General features: G+C 36.3%; 3 protein-coding genes and 1 long non-coding RNA gene across 4 annotated transcripts; 2 read left to right on the plus strand and 2 right to left on the minus strand.

The window, feature by feature from the left end:
* Positions 1-978: 978 nt before the first annotated feature.
* Positions 979-16,782, plus strand: LOC111425371 (cytoplasmic polyadenylation element-binding protein orb2). Its single transcript, XM_023059350.2, has 6 exons — positions 979-1,982; positions 3,826-3,937; positions 11,674-11,727; positions 12,965-13,284; positions 13,335-13,838; positions 13,897-16,782. The coding sequence occupies exons 1-6, from the start codon at positions 1,056-1,058 to the stop codon at positions 14,011-14,013; spliced, it is 2,034 nt and encodes a 677-aa protein (XP_022915118.1). The 5' UTR covers positions 979-1,055; the 3' UTR covers positions 14,014-16,782.
* A 438-nt stretch (positions 16,783-17,220) lies between these two features.
* LOC111425652 (antifreeze protein Maxi-like) lies at positions 17,221-18,491 on the minus strand. The gene is made up of 3 exons (XM_023059804.2): positions 18,162-18,491; positions 17,867-18,105; positions 17,221-17,818 (listed from the first exon to the last, which is right to left on the minus strand). Exons 1-3 carry the CDS (start codon positions 18,196-18,198, stop codon positions 17,288-17,290), a joined length of 807 nt encoding a protein of 268 aa, XP_022915572.2. The 5' UTR covers positions 18,199-18,491; the 3' UTR covers positions 17,221-17,287.
* Positions 18,492-18,514: 23 nt separating this feature from the next.
* Positions 18,515-20,455, plus strand: LOC139430972 (uncharacterized). Its single transcript, XR_011641323.1, has 2 exons — positions 18,515-19,027; positions 19,166-20,455. It is a non-coding gene; the product is annotated as an uncharacterized lncRNA (long non-coding RNA).
* On the minus strand, positions 20,392-21,059 carry LOC111425606 (Translocase of inner membrane 9b). Its single transcript, XM_023059735.2, has 2 exons — positions 20,807-21,059; positions 20,392-20,758 (listed from the first exon to the last, which is right to left on the minus strand). Exons 1-2 carry the CDS (start codon positions 20,828-20,830, stop codon positions 20,453-20,455), a joined length of 330 nt encoding a protein of 109 aa, XP_022915503.1. The 5' UTR covers positions 20,831-21,059; the 3' UTR covers positions 20,392-20,452.
* Positions 21,060-21,075: the final 16 nt, after the last annotated feature.

The following is a 21,075-nucleotide window of genomic DNA, read 5'->3' on the forward strand; positions in this document are numbered from 1 at the left end:
ATGTTTTGCACCAGATTTACCCTTAAATATGTTGCGCCAATCGCTTTATTAATCTCTTCGGTACAAATGTTTACGCTGCAAAAGTCGCTACTCGGCAAACAACGTTGCGTCCGAAACAAAAATGTTTACAAATGTTTCTAAATTTTCTAATGATATTTATTGCTAAACACGGGAAGAAGCAATTTGTAGGAACATTTGTTCCTGCAATCATAAACAATAAGGAACATTCAGAAACTTTGAGATGCAAGTTCCAGGAACAAGCAACATGAGATTGGTTTAATACATTTTAATACATTTTGCATATTAGACATATGCGCGGAAAGCTTCAAAGCTGCCCGGAACTACAGAACTCTTGAACCAAAACAGGGCTCTTTAGTTTCTCTATCTACGACTATTCTACCTTAACCACAACCACTCTCTTCTCTCTACTCTTCCTTCGGATTATAATAATATGGTGTATTCAATAACCATTACAAAATCCATCCAGTATGTTGTCTGTTAACTTCGTCTAGAAACATTTCGGAAACGAAGCTGAAGCATCCCCCGGGTATCCGATCGATTTTGTTTTTCGGTGTAACGTAATTACTCATGCTCTAAAGTACTTCCAATGTAATAAATTTAGGCATTCCGTAATAAATAATGGTATAAGGGTGTGCTAAAGAAGGAATGGATTGCAATCCCCAAGAGTTTTACTTTAACTAATAAATATAATATTTATTATACATAAATAATTATGGTATTTAAGCTAAATGAATAAGTTGAATAAATTATGAAATCAATAATAATTTAAAAAGAATTCGTAAATTCTCTAAATAAGTAATATTTGTAGTGATCGCTAATAGATGGCGGTGGTGGATAATAATATGTTTATTATTTGTGCGGATAGATGGCGCTATAAGCAGTTAATGGTTAGCGGTTTGTTGTTTGCGCAGGCGTTGTGTCGATTGTTTCGAAGGAAATTTGGCAACGGTTAGGCAAATAGTGAGTCCATAGTTGCGGGCAGGTGGAGTCCGTGGTTGGTCGGGGCATATGACATACCGAGCGAGACATTACTAATGGGTGAGTTTAGTTTAAGTGGCAACGCGAGCATCGGTTTGAGTGGCGTCGAGATCTCAGTGAACAACGCGGGGAATTCTAAGGCCACCGCAAATACCATATTTTACACCACACCTACGTCGGAGGCGGCGAGTATACATCAGGCGCAGCCTCGGCCGGCGATGCAAGATGAACTCTCCGAGAAGGCGGCTATCTCCAGCAGTACCCAGGGCGGAGATGAATTGGGTGTGACCGCGATCTCATCAATCTCGGCGATCACCGCGAGCTCTGCTCCCGACAAGCCTAAGGATTGCGACTCCAACTCAAACGTAGACCTGACGGACAAGTTGCCCGAACACGTGACGCCGCAAGCCACCAAACAAGCCCCTGCGGTTCTCGGGAGGGAGCCGTTGTTCCACCCTGCCGATGCCAATCCTTCGACCCCGACGCCGACACCGACGCCCGGTCCTGGTCCGGGCCAGTTATGGTCAACGGGCGTCGAGGACGGCTACGTCCACAACCTAAACGTAAACGGCGGTCTAGGCTTCCAGAATTACTCCTCCCAGCAGCCCCAGCTCTTTGGGAACCAAAACCAGGGCAGGAGGGCGATTACTGCGGCCCACAACTTCCCGCATAACGTCGTCCGACAACAATCTAGTCATCCGTTGTTCAAGAGTTACGGCTCTTGGACGAATCCCGGCCAGGGAAGCTGGTCGGGGGGTTCCGCTTGGAACCGGGGCAGGAGCGTGCCGAATTTGACCCCGCTGCAACAGATCGGCGTAGGGAATCGAAAACCGAGCCCTACATTCAATCATCAACAGCCGCAGGCCATCTCCCCGGTCAAGTTCCGCCGGTCGACCTCTTATCCCGGCAAAGGCCACTTCCAGCAACCTCCCACCTTCGAAATAACCGCCACGGACGAACCCCGGGAACTCCTGTCCTACCAGGTAATGTGTGGCCCTCTTGCACATCTCACCAATGCGCTAATGTTTGTGTACTACCTGCTCATGCCGCTCATAATACGCTGTTCTGCTTGTGACGTTTTCGTTTTGTTATTACCACCCTCTGGTGTATAGACTTTTATAGTTCTTTTTTTTTAGCCTCTAGTACCTGTGATATACTTATTTATTTTTTTTTGTGTCCTTTATTTTTTACATTTATTTTTTTTTATTTGTTTGTTAAATAAACCATTAACTACAATGTTTTGTGTGTTATGTTTTTATTTACAACTACTGCTGCGCCTCGTTCTCGTCCTCGCTTCTTATTACCTCTAAACCGCTTACGAGGCGTTACATAACGCCGACGCGAGGTTTCGCGCGAATGTAGGTCATAGTGTACCGCGCGGCTCGACTTAAGGGAAAACGGTCCGCCTTATAAATATTGATTTTCCCGCATTGTGACCCATATAAATGTCGCGCATGGCTCCCGATCGGCGGCTCGCTTTCTTCAGCCGTCCGTTTTCCCGACGCTTTTTCAAACGTCCGTCGCTTCGCTACCGTTACGTGGCAGGTGAACACGACGCCCGAAATATCCGCACCACCGATCCACCAGCTAAAAATACCCGCAGACGCAGCCGCAGGCACTTTTACTTCGCATTCCGTCCGGACAGAAAACGATATATTCGCCTCCATGCTTTGGATCCTCTCCCTATGCAATCATCGTCTGCACTGCACTCTACATACATACATCCTACATCGCTTAGCATCTTACTCTTCTTTGTGGACGCTATAGACATCAACCTTCATTCAAATATAAACAGACAGAATATATACACATACCAAAAATAACACTGTATAGACGATTTTACTATTTGAGTTACACTTATACACTACATTTACATCATATTGAGTTTTTATAAAAAAGTTGATTGATAAATACATTTCAATTAAGATACTAATAAAGCGATTCATAAACAAAAACACATGCACTTGCCAAAATGCTATTATATTTTATAAATGCAGGTTATTAACTAACAACATGTAACACTATCAAGTCTATGTAATATGATTAACTCGATTCAACGAAATTTAATAGTATATACAACAACAATAACAGAAAGTTTAGTTATTCTTATTTTCTTGTAATATAAAAAATGTAATAAAAAGTATTAAAATTTAAATAATTTCTCGTATAACGATCGAGCGAAGGTGAAATTACAGGGACTGTATCGCATTGTGTATGCGTTCAAAATATGCAATGATTAATATGAATTTCAAATGTCGACATTATTAAATATGTATTAGTAAAAAAGTTCCGTAAATTATGTTCTGGTATCGTGATGTGTGGCGTGATGTTAAATAATTTTTGAACTGCGAATATTTTTTAATGAAAATTTGCTCGTATCGATCAGACTGGCCGGAAAAGGGTAATCGAGTTAAGGGCCCTTGCGACGTCTAAAACCTCTTTGTAAAATTAGATGCGCATCGTTTGAGCTCTCGTCGTTGGAGAAGCGAAACGGTTCGTTGCAGGAAAATTACAATCCTCGTTTTTCTTATAAGGCGAGTTAATTGTAATCCAAATTAAAATTACCTCGTTAATCCTAATCGGTTTGAATATATGCAATTTAATTATAATCAAAACAACACCTCACATCATTTCAATATATAAAGGCGACACTTGGAATGCATTTTGACGACATTGCAATTTGCTTATTAATAATAAAAAATCGCACTCAATTTTCATACACTATTTCTTGGTAAGTATATCTGGATCAATTATTTGATCTAAGCTGCTTTTTATTAAAAATTTTTAATAAAATGAAATATGGTAAATGTTATTTATTATTTTCAGGATCGATGTGGAGTAAATGCAAACGGTAGCAGCCCATTGGATACAATGCGCGGGTTGGAGCATTATTTGAACGATTTCATGCGTCAACCAACCGACACGTCGGACTTAAAAGGTGAGTATTTATGAGAATTTACCACCCACGTGAGAACGAAATAGACACGGAGACGTTTTCACTAAAATTCCGATAAGATATCGAGCGAGAATCGTTCACGATAACACACCTTACCGTTTCCGTCAGGCGCAAGTGCGTTTCGCAAGTGTTTCGACATTCTATAATTTTTACAACAACCTCTTGATTTGTTTAGTAAATATTTTTACGAGAACAAAATATACATTCGCTACCTTCAACGTTAAACGTTTTTATTGCTCACTTTATTGTTTGCAATAGCTATCATCATCTGACGTACACCTGATACGGGGTGGAAAAACAAATAATGTGACGACACAATCTGTCTGGATATAAAAAAGATTTATTCCATTAAAAAAAAAGAATTCTGATTCTGCGTTATCCAATCGTTGTGAAAGGGGGAATAATTGATTAGAAAAACCGTTCTTATTTCGCAAAAGTCGACGGCGTGATCATTCGTTGGAACCGCGATTATCTCATAACCGAATCTAATGAGGAATGAAATTTTATTCGTTTCAATTATTCAAAAAAAAGAAATTTTTAAAAAGGTGTTGTAAAACAAGATAACATCATGTTGAGTACTGCTGGAGGGTTGGAAACTGTAGGAAAGGGTAGACGAATGCGGAAGCCATATTGATTTTGGAAGGGCTTACGAAAAGCTTGGTAGTGTTTTTTTGCGCCCGGCTCTTTCTGCGAGAAATCTGGGAATCAATACCCATCTCAGCCCTACAAAAGGCATCATCTTCCTCTTTTTCCATCGTGTGTCCTTTGAAAACTTGACGCCGCTTTGACTGCGAATAGAAAATTCAAAAAAAAACACTTTTAAAGTGTTCCCATAAAGAATAAAATTTAATTGTCGATAATTTAATGCTTATTTTACAGCGGGATATTTAACTGGATATCGCAGTTGGTATAAAGTTACAAGTTGTGGCATCTGTTGCTGTAACAGTGCGTTGGTCTTTAAACACTTTAATATATCAGAACAACTGTTTCGTGGTACTAAACAAAACTCGTAATATAATGACTACTTAACACGTCGTTATTATAAATTCAAAACTAGAAAATTTGAAGAAGTCTTAAAATAATAATTGTACACCTAGCTATTTTACGCTTTTCTAATTTTCGAGTAGAAACGTCGACGCGTCCCCGGACTATTTATAGTCGAAAACGTCTGTTGATAACGTTCCACGTGGGCTTCGAACTCCCGGTTGCTATAATATTTCGACGTTTCAAACTTTACAGCTTCATTATATTGAAAGGAATTTCGACGCAATAATCTATTTTAATCCGTTGCAATTCGGCATTTAACCATAATTAACAGTTTGCATTCGTTTAATTGATAACGTATTATACACCGTTCGTGATCAATAAACGAAATAATAAGATTAAAAAATTGTGTAGGTTTAAATTAAACAAGATTTCGCGAATCATTGAAAATTTAATTTAAACATCCGATTGTTTGTTTATTATATCTATAACCGTTTGTTTTTGTTTTTAAATCTCCTATCTAATCAGGATAAGCTAATAAACATTTTTATTTCATTATTCAGAAAATTACTGAACACATTAAGTTATTCGAAATTTATTTAAAAATGCGTTATGAAGGTTAAAATTTTATATTTTCTAAAATCGCCGTCTCCAAGCAATGGCCATCACTCATTTTTAGAGCGTGCGCAGAAATACTTTTGTGTTCTAGATTAGGTAGGCGTAAATGCAGAATGACCAATTTTTTTTATTTTATTGACTAATTGAAAATTTTATTTAACATGAGTTCAACACAAACTGCTTCATTTGCACAATAATACAACATTGCCAATCCTTTTCATAACACATATACCAAAGTAATAAAATTTTTTATTATTTTTGTTGGTTTGGTTTTGGCACAAATTGAGAATCCATGATTAATCATCATGGTCAAGGTCGCTTGCGGCCGAGGCGCTACAATAAATACCATATCGACCTAAATCTGCTTAACACACGCATTGCACTACCAAATCGGAACTTGCCTACAAGAAAAAGTATACCTATACTATTACTATACTATTAGGGTGCTGGCTTTATTTACTGCTTTATTTTTGAGTAATTTCTATCTAGTATATGTATTTGCTGATAATACAGAGAAAGTACAAAGAAAAGATTTCTAACTATACCAAAGGGACTTGATATATATACACATTAATAACTTCGCTGAGTGAAATGTACAAACTTCGTAATAACATAGTAACGAAAAGCAGTGATGTTTTGCCCAAACAACTACCAACAAACATCCAATAATCAATACCCACATTAAATATGCACAAGTGACATCGCAGTCTACTAATCAAATAAGTTTAAGTAGTTGTTTCTAAGTTAGGTTTTACCATGTATATTTGTCTATTCTTAAATTTTTTTAATTCTGGTGTTTTATTAGACTAATATGGCTTGACATAAATATCGATAAATATCTTTACGGACCTGCCTTAAACGCAATTCAAGATTACATGATACACTCGACAGGGGCAAAGTTACCTTATGGTGGGTTCTAGGTCACAAAGGCATGGTGGTTAATGAAAAGTCGTTGGCCAAAGACAAACAAAAAGGACTTAATGTCGCTCTTACATTACACATCTCTAAATTACCATCTCTTCAACATTGGACAAGATGAGGATCAAACTTTTCGACTTTGCAAACGATAAGTCAGAGATTCTATGTAACTGCGTCTCCTAAGGCCCAAAATTTTTTTTTAGAAAGCTTTGCTTGACACCTTCTGCCACAAAGAAACAACACCTTGGAGCAATACTAGGTTCATCAAGGACTTAAATCTGCCTTAATCTTTTGGAGGGCGTAAGTTACAATCCACTCAGCCCGGCAGCAACAAAAAAAAATGCTTGAGATGGATTTCGCGTTTCATTTTATGACTCAACTTTTACTCTTTGGTCTCAAAAGCTTTGGGATGAACATGACCATGAGGTTGAAAAAAATTTAAATATTTCAATTTCATGGTTTCTTAGGACAACTTTTGTATGAATTAGGTTGAGGTGAAACGTCAAAATTTAAAAGTAACCATGTTATCTAGCAATACTAGATTCATCAAGGACCTAAATCTGCCTTAATCTTTTGGAGGGCGTAATTCTTATGATTCAACTTTTACTCTTTGAAAGAAGCTGGTTGAGGTGAAAAGTCTAAATTAACCATAATAGTCTGTTATCTTGATAAAATATATTTCAAAAATAAATTTTGTGTGGTTATCATGAAAGTTAATTCATAATAATATAAAACCAAAAGCGGTGAAAGTACTGAAAGGAGTTTTGTCATCTGTTCTATCAAGTATTATCAATAGAGAAATAAAACTTGGTCAATTTCCCGATATTCTAAAGTTAGGATGAATAACTCCAGTGCATAAAAAGGGCTCAAAAGCTCTTCCGGAGAACTATAGACCCATATCTATGCTGTCGGCCTTTGCCAAAATATTTTAATCATTTTTAAAAAGTAGACTATTGTCCCATTTGAATATGATTAGTTTCCAAACTAGTGAGCAACATGGTTTCATAGGCGGTAAGAGTACACAGACTGCTATTATTTATTGTTAGAACTTGTTTATAGAAATCTCAATGAGAGCAAAACCGTTTTGGCTGTTTTCCTGGACTTGCTATAATGCTTAGTAACCTCGAAGCTTTGGGAGTTCAGGGACCATCACTGAGAGTTTTTAAAAATTATTTAAGAAATAGAAAGCAGTACACTGTTTACAATAATGCTACTAGCGGTAAGACTCATATCAAGTATGGAGTACCCCAGGGATCTGTCCTCGGTCCTCTGCTTTTTTAAATATATATAAATGATATAACCAATTGTTGTATGCATGGTGATCTTGCTTTGTATGCTCCGGAACCGTTTATCATACAGAAAACAGCGTTTGTAAGCATTTTCTACTCATAATAAGCTGAGTTTTATAACATAAGCTACGTCAAAATATCAATTAGTTAATACCTACAAAAAGTAAACTTGTATTACAAAATTAAAAATGAATTACACAAATTTTACGGAATGGCGTGCGGTAATTCGGCAGAAGCAAGGCGGTTGTATCAAGAAAGACATCCTAATCGCCCAGTACCACACCATAACTTGTTTTTACGCATTCACCAACTACTATGGGAAAATGGAAGTTTTAAAAAGAATACTGCTGATAATGGGCGGCCTATGGAAGTTGCAAATCCCCAAGTAGAAGAGGCTATCTTCAACGAAATTGATGAAAATCCGAAGAAAAATTGCAAACAACTTAAACCTATCTCACTCGACGGTTTGGAGAATTTATTATCTTATTGCCAAGAGATTCTCCGCCAAGATTGGCTTTTTGTACATGGATGCAAGGCATAATAGCTCAAAATCCTGAGTTTGGAGCCGAAGTTCTGTTTACCGATGAAGCATCTTTGTCGAAGAATGGTATTTTCAATTTTCACAATAACCATATGGGCAGAAGAAAATCCATATGAAATTGCAGAAGGCCATCATCAGCAACAATTTTCCGTAAATGTTTGGGCTGTCATCGTCGGTAATCATTTGATAGGCCCACATTTTTTTCCGAACAGATTAAACGGTGCAGATTATCGACAATTTCTAGAAGAAGTACTGCAAAAGTAACTGTAAGACAAAACATGTACTTTATGCATGATGGATCTCCTGCCCACTTTACTTTGGTTGCTTGCCAATACTTGGACGATGAATATCCAGACCGTTGGATCGGTCGAGGAGGTCCTTGGCCACCGCGATCTCCCGAACTTAATTGTTTAGATTTTTTCTGTTGTTTCTTTAACCGTGTATGATTTGTAGTTGTATTTCAAAAAATTGACCATGTTATTCAACATAAAAGTTGATTTTTCTCGAAAACGGTCAACTTTAAAGCTCATGACCTTCAGTACCTTTTTTGTGTAGAAAACATTGACGTTTCAAATGGATGTCTCAAAACCGTACTTTTTCCAGTCGCGTAGAAGTTGGGGTGAAAAACAACCACTATCCCTCCAAAATCTTAACCAATTAAGACTTCAAAAAATTTTTCTCGCACAAAACTTAGCTTATTATGAGTACGGTTCCGGAGATCCGTAAAATACGATTTTTTTAATTAAATTTCAATAGCTTGTATCTCGAAAATGGTGTATTTTGGAGAATAAGTTGATAGAAACTTTTTTTCAAATTTTTGGACAAGCTATCACATCCTGAAGTTCTGCGCATATATTATGAAACACCCTATATATATATTACCCCGTCCCATGGTAAATACCCAAACAGTTCTACTTAAGCTTTGCCACAATGTTGATCTAATCATTTACGCCAGTTCTTCTTCATAGATCTTCATTTCGTATGTAGTCCTTCAGAGTTAGAACCAGGATCGACCTCTCCATCTATCTTTGCGTTACTTGGATCCTTCTGGCAGTGCCTACCGTTGATGTTAATGTTTCGGAGCCTTATGTCATAACCGGAAACACGCATTGATTGAAAGCCTTTTCTTTTGGAGATGTCTCTAAGTTTCTCATAGGCTGCCCATACGAATGTGATCCTTCTGTTTAGTTCGCTTGTTTGATTATCTGTCAACCCTCTCAATCTCATTATCTCCAATATTGATCTTAGAGTTGGGAACAAGATTTGTCATAAATTTTGATTTCTCCACGTTGATTTTTAGTACACACCTCCTTTAAGTCGTTCAGCATTAGTTTAATCTCTCCAAGGCTATCCGATATTAGAACTATATCATCCGCGCAAATTACTTAAGCATTTGCAATCCCGTCATTGTAGCATTCTTGTAGATGTTATAAATAAGTTTGGTATATCGATAATCGACTCAATTAAAAAAAAAAACCCGAGTATTTAACAACACTTCTTCTTCTTGCGTTGTTGTTATATTTTAGTGTTTATATCTTCCGTATCTTCCGCATCAGAGCATTATACGGTTGAGATTATTCTGAAGCGATCTTTCTAATAAAATTTTTCGGAACTGTTTTTCCTCCAATAACAATTTAAGGGAGATCGTAAATCACACTCAGGCAATCGGTCTCACCCCCGTCCGGTCCACCGCGCCGTTCTAAACTAGTTTCGTGTACTCACCAATAGATTTGACACGGAAAGAGAAATAAACTTTTTGCGCTATTGAAGTGAATCGGTATTGGAGAGACTTTAAACAGTTCCCGTTCGGTTATTATATTTTATACATTTTTGAAAAATTTATATCCTACAACCATATAATGCTTTGACGCGGAAGATACGGGATAGCTTGTATACCTGTTATGGATTTTTATGTCTTAAAAAAAGTTGCAAAATTAGTTTAATGTTATATAAAGGTAATATTACGGAAGTAAACGGAGAAGTAGAATTGGCTTAAGATTACTTAAAAAAATTACTTCTTACAAACGGTGGTTTTCCGTTGGTTTAGAATTTTAACCGGACGCGCTCAGCCACGTGGACCGAAACCTTAAGTGAGTAAACGCAATTATTTTTGCTTAAGTACATTGAATGTATTAAGTATAAAAATAATTTTTTGTTTAATAACTATTTTGAGAATATAAATAATTTTTGAAAACGGTATGGTTCGTTCGTATGTAGCGGAAGCCTTCAAGTGGGGGACTTTGTTGGAGTCGTACTCGTCGTTGTCGTTTGGCCCCGGCCCCGGCCCCTCATCGCGTTTGCCCGAGGACAGTGCTGCTGGCCACGGAGTCCGTGGCGGTGCGACGCAACCGAAGCGCGGTTCCCGAGACTGTGAGAGTCACGGTCCGCGGTAACCTTCAGTGCGAGGCCGGCCACGTCGCGTGCAATACGAGACGTCGCGGTGAAAAGTGCGCGCGGATCTCAATTACGACGCTAAAGACACGTGACAAAACATTAAAAGAAAAAAAAAAATTGTTTTTCAAAATGTACGGTTCCGTTTCTAAATGGTCTAACAATCAATTTACGCAAATCAACCGTATTCCAAAAGGTTAGATATCAAAGATAATTATTTACAAGTTTTTATTAGTTACGAGTTAGTTCCGGATGGGTTTTTAGGTTTAAGGGCATTGGCACGTGCGAACACTTCCTGTGTATACTCCGCCCCCTCTTAACGATGACACATGCGTGGCATCGCGGTTACGGCGGCGGCGGCGTCGCGACGCCTCTCAAAATGCGCGGATCGATAACGGACAATGAAGAGGTGGAGGCCGTACCTGCTACGTCTCTCTACACCTTTTTTGCCCTCATAACGCCTTCTTCAGGGATCCGAAAATATCATTGCGCAACGAAAACCTTTGTAATTATTTGATTACCAACAACGCGCTATCGGAGTTTACTAAAAATGTTGCGCAATATTCTTACTGCTTATTATCTTCCCGGTGCTAATCGGCACTTATTTTTCTGTTTTCCTTATGTTACCGTCCATTATGCAAATAATAGTAGTTATTGTGTAAGCCGTAACTCGTGCCGATCAAAAAAATGTACAATAAGCACAAAAATTTGTTATTATTTATTATACATATAAAAATACATAACTAATTTTGTATGGGGCGTTAGTAGTTCGTAATCGTTGGTTTCCTCTTTAGTAACCCACATTTGGTGTCGCCGAAACGGCCCCGCTTCAATTCCTGGTTCGCCCCCGCCTCCGGTTACGCAATCTAATCGAATGGAATAATTAACCTGAATACTTTGCCGTTACGTGCTACCGTCGATAATTTTTATTTTTTTCCAGTCGATCAGTTTCAACCCCTTTTTTTCTTCCTTTGCAGGTTTAATGAATTGCAATACCAACGCATATCCGTCGCTTACACACTCCCTACATGGTAAGTACCCCCGCTATTTTTTTAACATTACCAAAAAAGTTTTGTAAAAAAAGTTTTTTAATAACTGCTTATGTAAGTATTAGAAATTAAACTTAAAATGGAAAGGTGCTTTGTTAAGTGTGGTAATTCTGACGTCACTTTTTAAACAAAATTAAAACAAAAAATAAAAATAATGCAACCACAATTTCATAAATATTACTAAAAACAATTAATTAAACATTTCATAAACAACAAAAAAAAAGAAATTAAATCTAGCAATAATTTCGAACAATTACATAAGGAATTAAACACAACAATAAAATTGAAAGGCACCTTAACGACAAAAATCCAATTCAATTTTTTTACAATTTTGAAAGCATTCCAAGACTTAATAGCTAAAAAACCCATTGTCATAAATGTAAGTAAAAAGGAAATAAGAAATTAAAATTTAAAACACCTAAAATTAAATTTAACGTCACTCCTCTATAACAGCTATGTCAGTCCTTTAATTAATTACATGAATGATTAATCTGAACCAACCCCACATCGAAACTCCCCTAAAACCCAACGATCGATGTTGCTGATGATGAATGCTTTTAACTCAAATATTTAATTTTAAATAAGAAATTGTTAGTTACGGTTTATTTCCTTTACGTATCTATAGTTAAATACGTACTTTTAACTATAAACACACGTCCGCAGTGGTCTTATACCGTTTTTAAATACCTTATCAGCACCTTATCTCTACATGAAAACCTTGGGGATTTACACCTACAAAAAATCAGGTACAATTTCGATTTTTGTCTGTTTCATTTAAGAAAAATTTTTAGTTATCGAAAAAAATAATTTTTTTTTAAAAGTCTAAAAATACATCTAAAAATAACCGGGACGTGGCTGCTGTCATTCGACGGGGTTGTTTTCGTATCCCTTGGGGCCGATTTTCGAAATGAGTGCCGGTCAATAGTGCACACGGAAGGTGGAACGGCGCGCCTGCGTCCCAACACCCTGCGATTCGGAAACTACCCCAATTTTATAGGGCACGTGGATAGGGTGCAATAACCTTAAGACGACGGTATGGGGTCAACCCACCTCCATTTCGGGGACGATTCCCACTTATTTATTATCATTCCTAAACCAGTTCACTAGTATTAACATATAAAGTCGTCATCATTGCAAGTATGCAACCAATATCACAGTATTGGTATTGCATATTGTGTTGACGATAATTAATTAATAAAAAATTTTTTTTCTAACATAGGAAAGTCGCCATATTTTGGTGGTTTGGACGAACAGGCTGGTCCTGTTTTGTTAGAAGAACCAGGTCATTTGGTGGATTCATCATTGGGTGGTGGTCAGCCGTTGAGCTCCCCATCGAGGTCTTCGCCCCATTCGCAGGGTTCGGAGGGTGGCGAAAGATTCTCGAGGAAAGTTTTCGTCGGCGGATTACCTCCCGATATCGACGAGGATGAAATAACGAACAGTTTCCGACGTTTTGGACCGTTGGTCGTCGATTGGCCCCATAAAGCTGAAAGCAAATCTTATTTTCCACCGAAAGGATATGCATTCTTATTATTTCAGGTAAAATCAACGCAAAAGTGTTAATAAAATGTTGATGATTTCATTTTTAGGATGAGAATTCTGTTCAAAGTTTGATTGACGCTTGTATTACGGATGAAGATAAATTATATTTATGCGTATCTTCTCCAACTATCAAAGATAAACCAGTGCAGATTCGGCCGTGGAGACTCTCGGATGCTGATTTCGTGTTGGACGCGTCGATGCCGTTGGATCCACGAAAAACGGTTTTCGTTGGAGGCGTTCCACGTCCGTTGAAAGCGGTGGAGTTGGCTATGATTATGGATAGGCTTTACGGAGGGGTGTGCTACGCGGGCATAGACACCGATCCGGAGTTGAAGTATCCAAAAGGGGCCGGCCGGGTTGCTTTCAGCAATCAGCAAAGTTACATAGCCGCCATTAGCGCTCGTTTCGTTCAGTTGCAACATGGTGACATCGATAAGCGCGTTGAGGTTAAACCGTATGTTTTGGATGACCAAATGTGCGATGAGTGTCAGGGGCAACGATGTGGTGGAAAGTTTGCACCTTTCTTTTGCGCCAACGTTACTTGTTTACAGGTAAATTTTTTTAAAAATTTTTAATTAAAATTAAATCTTTTTCGTAATTTCTTTTTAGTATTATTGTGAGCATTGTTGGGCAACGATACATTCGAGACCTGGTAGAGAATTTCATAAGCCGCTGGTGAAGGAGGGTGCCGATAGGCCAAGAGCGGTGCCGTTCCGTTGGTGTTAACGTAGGGGCGAGAATCGCGGTGCGGACTCCGTTCCATTGGAATGGGAGGACCCGTGGAGACGCGTAGGCATAATTACAATTATCTAGTAGCAATTATACATATTTAAAAGTATATTTGAATACGATATGTGTAATCAAATTCTCTTTTCTCGCGACCGCGAGTGGTCGAAGGCGAGCTACGGCGCCGATAGCGATAGCGAAGACCACAAGCTTCGTTGACATAGTCAGGCCACTCCTCAAAAACAAAAAAAATTAAAATAAATAACACCCTAAATTTGTACCGAGCAATTCTATTGTATTTTTGGTTAGAGAATCGATCGAGGACGTGTAATTGAACACTAACAATATAAGCTGGGGCTTTTATAGAGAATTTTTTGCGTTTTTTCAAACACAGGAATAATTTAAATAATTTTTTTAAATATAAAAAATCACTTCAGTTTCCTGTGTAACACATTCTTAAAATAGCTCAGCCTAAATATAGCCAGAACACGCTCGCGGCGACCTGAAAAAAATCTGGTCGCCATCTCGCGAACGTTATACAGCCAGTATATACAGTGATGGAAATAAGTATTCGAACGGTTTCGATACGAAATAGTTTTTGATGCAAAAAAATAAAAAAAAGAAAATGGGTCCAAGTAGATAAAGGATACGCACGCATCCTTTTTAATTTCTCTAACCGGAAATGACAAATGAAAGAATGAAGTCGAAGTGGAGTCGGCGCAGACAGTCATGATGCTTGTGTCCCAGTCGGCAACGTTCAGGGTATTGTATATACTAGTCTAATCTGCGAGCCTGCCGGCGATCCACGTCGCCGGATATTTTCGCTGACGGCGGCGCAATTAGCCCCAAGTACCTGACCGGACCGCCCCACAGACACCCCCGCCCTAAACCCCCTTAAATACCGCCTTTCCCTCAGCCCCAACTAACTCAAACTATATAAAACGCCAAAAATATTTGGTATATTAATTAATTACTTGGCGTTTGAAATTGACCATTTCAATTTTTTTAAATTAATTTTCCCCCAACATTTATTCGTCTCAAATTCATAGATAATACACCCTGTATATTAGAGATTTATTATTATTTTTATTATTTTATTAATTAAATGTAATTGGTGTTAGTTTATATTTTTTTTATATATAGTGGTGTTTAATATTTTGTGTTCGTATTTTATATATATATATGTAAATTGATATATATATTTTGATGGAATTTATTTATTTAATATACAATGTCTGTTTACTCAAGCTATATATTTTGATCTAATTGAATTTGAAAAGCCTTGTTTGCGTTATTTGGGGCGATTCTCAAAAAAGGAAAATCTTGTTTCGCACTAAACGTTACGTTACTTCATATCAAAACGAAATTTGGAATAAAATATAATGATTTAAAAAAAAAAAAAGAAGTGCGCGTAATTTAATATAAAGCTTTTTCAATTAATCAACTTTTGATCGATATATTGTAGATGTAAGTTTTATATAAAAATGAATTAATTAAACGTGTGGTGAATGAGAAAGGAGTATTAAAAAAATAGAATTGAAAGATAAAGGAAAAGTGGGTGGCGTAGAGTGCGAAACGAGGCTCACTTGCGTCCGCACGTTATACCTACCCTATTACCTACTATTTTATTTTTTAATGTGTGATAAATATTAGACGTCTTAATGTATTAATATTAAATAAATTGCACGGATGATAATGTATAGTATATTATATATATAGTATCAGCTATTCTAAGACTTGTATTTTTTAAATTTGAATTTTTATACTAAACTGTTATAAATGGTAATTAGCGGAGTTTTTGATGTGTGCAATAAACAATATTGCGGCCGTTGGGCCGTGGCGGGCGTATTTTTTTAAATTTTTATTACATCGTATCGGCGAGTAAAGCGAAATGAACGATTAAAGCAAAATTCTAATAGGGGAAAAAACGAAACCAAACAAGTTAAGAAAATAATAAAAATAAAATAAATGAAAACAAGAGAGAAAAAAAGGGGAGATCGAAAACGCTGTTTAATCGGACCCTTTTTGAATCATCTGATTTTAGCGACCTTTTTTATTGATTAAATAAATAAACGACGCGTCACAGCGCGACTTCACGCGTATATTTTTTACTTTTTATAACTTTTCGATATACGGATAGGCTTCTTCTTCTTTTTTACGATACGTGGACGGTAATGATAATAAGCGAAGTATAATTATTATTATTACTAGTTCGTAATTCTTATATTTACGATTTAATATGTGGATTGAAATGCAGTTTTTGCGGCTGCGCGTAGTTACCGTTAGTGCAATATTTAAAAGAATAAATGCGGGACAGATCGCCCGGCTTAGTACATAGTCAATTGTCGACACAAGACGATAAGCGACGCGAAAAAAAAAATAAAATGAAATTTGTTAACCGAGCCGCCCCTTACCTCGATAGCTAGCGACACATTTTACTACTACTACTTTTGAAATAGCGTGTATATGTACCAGGGTATCGTGGCGGCCCGGTCTACGATTAGCACCAAAGTAGATTATATTTTTTATTTATCTAAATACTTTTTAGAAAGTTTTTATTACAAGTAACGATACTATTGTTTTTATATTGTTTTTTTTTGTACATTTTTATATATGTTTGTTAGTAAAGCGCGGTTCAAGCGGTCGATTTCTTTTGCCAGGGAAGTTTCTAGTACCACCTATTTTGTTGAACATGAAACTTTTTATGTTTTATATAAATATTATAAAATGTCTGTGTTTATTTGATAAACTGCTGTTATATATTTTAAACCATTCGTCTTATTCTTTTCCATTATTCAAATCTTAATCCTATATCTTACCATATTCATATTCGTATTCCACCAATAACAATAATTTTGATACAATCCATATTGCAGGTTTAAATGAGGTATTAATAATAAAAAACTTAATAATTTTTAAAAAACTTCATTCCTGCTTTATTTAAATTTCCTCGGAACCGGTTTCGACCTTTACTTTAGGTCATCATCAGCCGAATCAAATCTTTCAAAAATTAACATAAATCAATAATATATCAAACTTCTTTAACATTTATAAAAAACTATTATTACAAACACTCAAATATAAAAAAAATTTTGGTATCATCTTAATCACTTTTATTCCTGTACTAAGCTCTCTCCACTAACGGTATTAAGGTAAAAATCACAAATTTTTATATATTAATTATAAACACCAAAATTATTTTTTTATCCAAAATATATTTCAAAAACAAAAACCAATCTTACAAGAATTACAAATATAAAAAAAATAATTTTTATCAATAATATGAATATGACGCATCCGGAACACTGGCTTCGGCGTGATGCTCTTCGGAACCATTTCCGTTTTGCTGACGACCATCGTGACCATCATAATCAACAGAAGCCGCAGCGGCGGCTCTTGCGGCATTATTTTGCGCTTCTCTTGCTGCTTGTTCTGCGTTGGCCGCTGCGTGTCTAGTTGCTCTAAAATCAATTAAAACTCCCTTTAATTGATCTGTGAGTTGTTCCAATCTTTGTTCGGCAGATCCAACCATCGACTCTTGGGCGGCTAATTCTCCGGCAGCTTCAGCGGCTGCTCTATTAGCTTGTTCAGAAGCTGCTTGGGCGACGTTCGAGGCTGCTTGGAGTACATTAACGTGTTGAGCGGCTTGTCTCGATGCTTTTTGAGCTGCGTCGGCTGCTCTTTCTGCTTGGCGAAGTTGTTGTCTTTCACCTTCCAATGCAACCTTAGCATCACGTACTTGTTGCTCTAAACCTTGGAGGAGAATTTGTTTTCCAGCTAAAGCGGCTTGAGCTGTTGCTGATGCCTAAAAGATTTATTAAGAAAAAATATTTTTAAGAAAATTTTGACTTACTCCTGCTGCAGCTTGAGCTAAAGTATTTTTAGCAACATAAGCAGCTTGACTGGCCGCTAAATGTTGGTTTTGAACAGCGTTGTGAGCTTGTTGTGCAGATCCTTGAGCAATACTTCTCAATCCAGCCCCAACACTAGCACCTTCCTTTTTGCCGATATCATTTTCGTCGTTATTGATGGACCCATCTCCATGGTTACTTCTAATGTGACGGTAAAATTCTGGGGTTGCAGAAATAGCAACTGAAAAGTTAACGAAGTGTAATCAAAATTCTTGAGGGATATTTTTTAAAACTCACGGGTGAAACAAGCCACTAAAACGAGTTGGGAGTACATGTTGAGTGTGTTTAAACAAATCTTGATTGTTGGCCAAATGTAGCAATCCGCCGATATTTATACTTAAATTTCGGATCTATAGGGAATATTGATTGGGTGTTTAGTGGGAGATTATATAAAAAAAGATTTGAAAGTACAGGAATTATCAAAGAAAATTAAATACAAAGATGTGTACTTAAATAGGACATAAAGATGAGTGATTTTTTTTTTGTAATGAAATTTTTTTTAATTTGTTTCAAAATTTGTGATTAATTAAGATTATTTTCTTATTATTTTAATTTACTTTATCTTAATTTCACATTTGATCCTCTCTGTATAAACTAAATTCCGTGAGGTAGGAGAAAAAGTACAACCGATATAATGCGGTCAAGCAGAACACAGCTTTTTATTGTTACGACATCATTTTCTTCTAAATTTCTTTAGCCACATAACTTTGGTTATCGTAACAAAACGATTTTCCTTCAGGAAGTTTAAATAATCAATATTAAAATGTTGATTAATTTTAATCGTGCGATATTAATTAAATTAGGTATTAATTTGATATGTAAGGTTTATTTGTTGTTTTTCCGATGGGGTAAAGTTTGTGTACTAAAAGTTTAAGTACCAATTGATGCACTCCGACGATACGGCTCCTAAAAGCCTCTATAAAACCACAAATATAATCATAATTACGGTTGAGACCATTAAATTTCTGCAATACAAGATTTTTTTAATCTCCTTAATCACTTAAATCACCATCATGTTGAATCATGTCTTAAAATATTAAGATTTTTTTTAATTCTTCAAAAAATACAACAGAATATGTTTTTTGGAAGCCGAAGCAGCCGAGGTAAGGAAGGGTAAAAAATTAATTTCTGATTTTAAGAAAATTGTGTAATATAGGAGCCGATTCCACCATGTTGTTGTGAGATGTTCTTAATTTTAGAAAGTCATTAAACCTTGTTTTTAATTTAATTGTGTTTTTCAGTTGAGCCAGGTTTAGTGGATAAGATTTCTTTGAAGATTAACAAACCTATTTATAAACATGACGAACGACGATGAATACATTTTCACCAGAACTATAATTAGAGCTACGGCGTAACAGTGACGAACATACAAATACATTGTTTTTCTTAAAAACACTTCTGCTATTCAATTTTGATCCAAAGAGTGTGTGAAACACTCAAAAATGTCGACTACTTATAAATAAGGAAACTCTACTCCTAATAATAATAATATTTTTGACTATCAAGAATTTGGGAATTGACTAGATTTGAGAATTGGAAGTATTTTGCCGAAGAAGTCAGATATCTTACAAAGTTATTCAGAAATTCCACATCAACGATAACGAGTTACCTCACCATACCATAAACATCTACGTGATTATGGCGGAAATATTAATATTTTAGCAGTTTGTTGGTGTTAGCTCATCAGCCGTTTCATTTTCATTGAGGTTGGTACGTTTTGTAATGTAGATTATTTATTTATTTATACATGGGAGTAGCGACACGAGTATGTATAAAAACAAAATTAATTCTATCTGGGTACAAAACTGAGCATGGCGCATCGAATAACACGTCTAAAATTGTTTGGCGTAAGGACAAGTATGTCTAACTTAAGGCGATCTATCCGTACGATTGGAGAATTCTTATAAGACTGGTTCGAGCTGTTGATGTAAAATAAAAAATCATATCATAACCTGAAGAGGAAGCGAACATCACTACAATATCTACGCTGCTGAAGCGTGGGAATATGGTAGATTTGGCAGGCAAACGCGATACAGTAAACCATGTTGTACAGATTATGTTGAAACTAACCACAGCTGACTTAAAGCAATGACCATTGACTAATCTGAACAGGACACGAACATCACTACAATATCTACGCTGCTAAAGCGTGGGAATGTGGTAGTCGCAATAACCATTGATCAACCTGAAGAGGAAGCAAACATCACTACAATATCTACGCTGCTGAAGCGTGGGAATATGGTAGATTTTTCAGGCAGACGCGATTCAGTACACCATGTTGTACAGCTGACTTAAAGCTGAGTTTATCTGGAATGTTGTACAGCTGAGTTTATCTGGATTCAAACTGATGGAGAAAGTAATCTTGGTCGCCCCAATTAATACAAACACCAACATCATACGAAATCTGGTAGATTTGAACTGATCTTGACCAATTTCAAAGGCATGGGAAATAGTATTAAAATTGTAATTTGATTCATTTGTTTATTTACAAATAATTTAACACCAACTAATTAATAAATTTTAAACAGCTATGACCCTTTTTCTTCTATTTCAACTTTTTGCTCATTTACACTTTGCTGTTCCTCCAACATTTTCTGTTGTTCCAAAGCTTTTTGTTCCATTTCTTGAAGTTCCTTCATACGCCTTTCAACAATCTTCTCCTGCATTCCTGAGTAAACCTTAATCAAGCGGTTGTTGCAGTTTATGTATTTAGAGGCGCAACGATCAACGCATAATTCTTCTTCGGGGTTTAATTCTCTTGAATTAAGTGTCGTTATACAATTCGAGAAGCATAAGTCGGACATAACATTATAAAGTTGTAGAAAGTCTCTGAACTAAAATTGTATAATAAAAAATTTATTGATTAATTTGTGGTTAATTACCGTTTTTAATTGATGAGTTTCCATAATGTTCGATTTTTTTAAAGGTTATGTTTGTTTTATAGGTTAGGTTACTAAATTTTATGATTTTTTAAAACGTTAAAGAATTTTAATTAATATTTAAAGAAATTTGCGTTATAATTTATCAAAAATGCTTATTAATTTTTAAATTAATAAATACATTTTTAATTTTTGTGTGATGTATTTAGGGATTTTATTTTCTAACTGCCTCGTTTTCTTAGATACACACTAAACAGACTAAACAGGCATGT

This window comes from Onthophagus taurus, chromosome 8 (assembly GCF_036711975.1).
Source record: "Onthophagus taurus isolate NC chromosome 8, IU_Otau_3.0, whole genome shotgun sequence".
Lineage (NCBI taxonomy): Eukaryota > Metazoa > Arthropoda > Insecta > Coleoptera > Scarabaeidae > Onthophagus > Onthophagus taurus.

Excerpts from the sequence above, each read along its gene's own strand:
- LOC111425371 (XM_023059350.2), top strand. The coding sequence starts at position 1,056 with ATGGGTGAGTTTAGTTTAAGTGGCAACGCGAGCATCGGTTTGAGTGGC. Across the intron at positions 11,728-12,964 it reads GCTTACACACTCCCTACATG|GAAAGTCGCCATATTTTGGT; the intron begins GTAAGTACCCCC and ends TTTCTAACATAG. Across the intron at positions 13,839-13,896 it reads CCAACGTTACTTGTTTACAG|TATTATTGTGAGCATTGTTG; the intron begins GTAAATTTTTTT and ends ATTTCTTTTTAG.
- LOC111425652 (XM_023059804.2), bottom strand. The coding sequence starts at position 18,198 with ATGTACTCCCAACTCGTTTTAGTGGCTTGTTTCACCC. Across the intron at positions 18,106-18,161 it reads TTTAGTGGCTTGTTTCACCC|TTGCTATTTCTGCAACCCCA; the intron begins GTGAGTTTTAAA and ends TTAACTTTTCAG. Across the intron at positions 17,819-17,866 it reads TAGCTCAAGCTGCAGCAGGA|GCATCAGCAACAGCTCAAGC; the intron begins GTAAGTCAAAAT and ends TAAATCTTTTAG.
- LOC111425606 (XM_023059735.2), bottom strand. The coding sequence starts at position 20,830 with ATGGAAACTCATCAATTAAAAACG. Across the intron at positions 20,759-20,806 it reads AAACTCATCAATTAAAAACG|TTCAGAGACTTTCTACAACT; the intron begins GTAATTAACCAC and ends ATACAATTTTAG.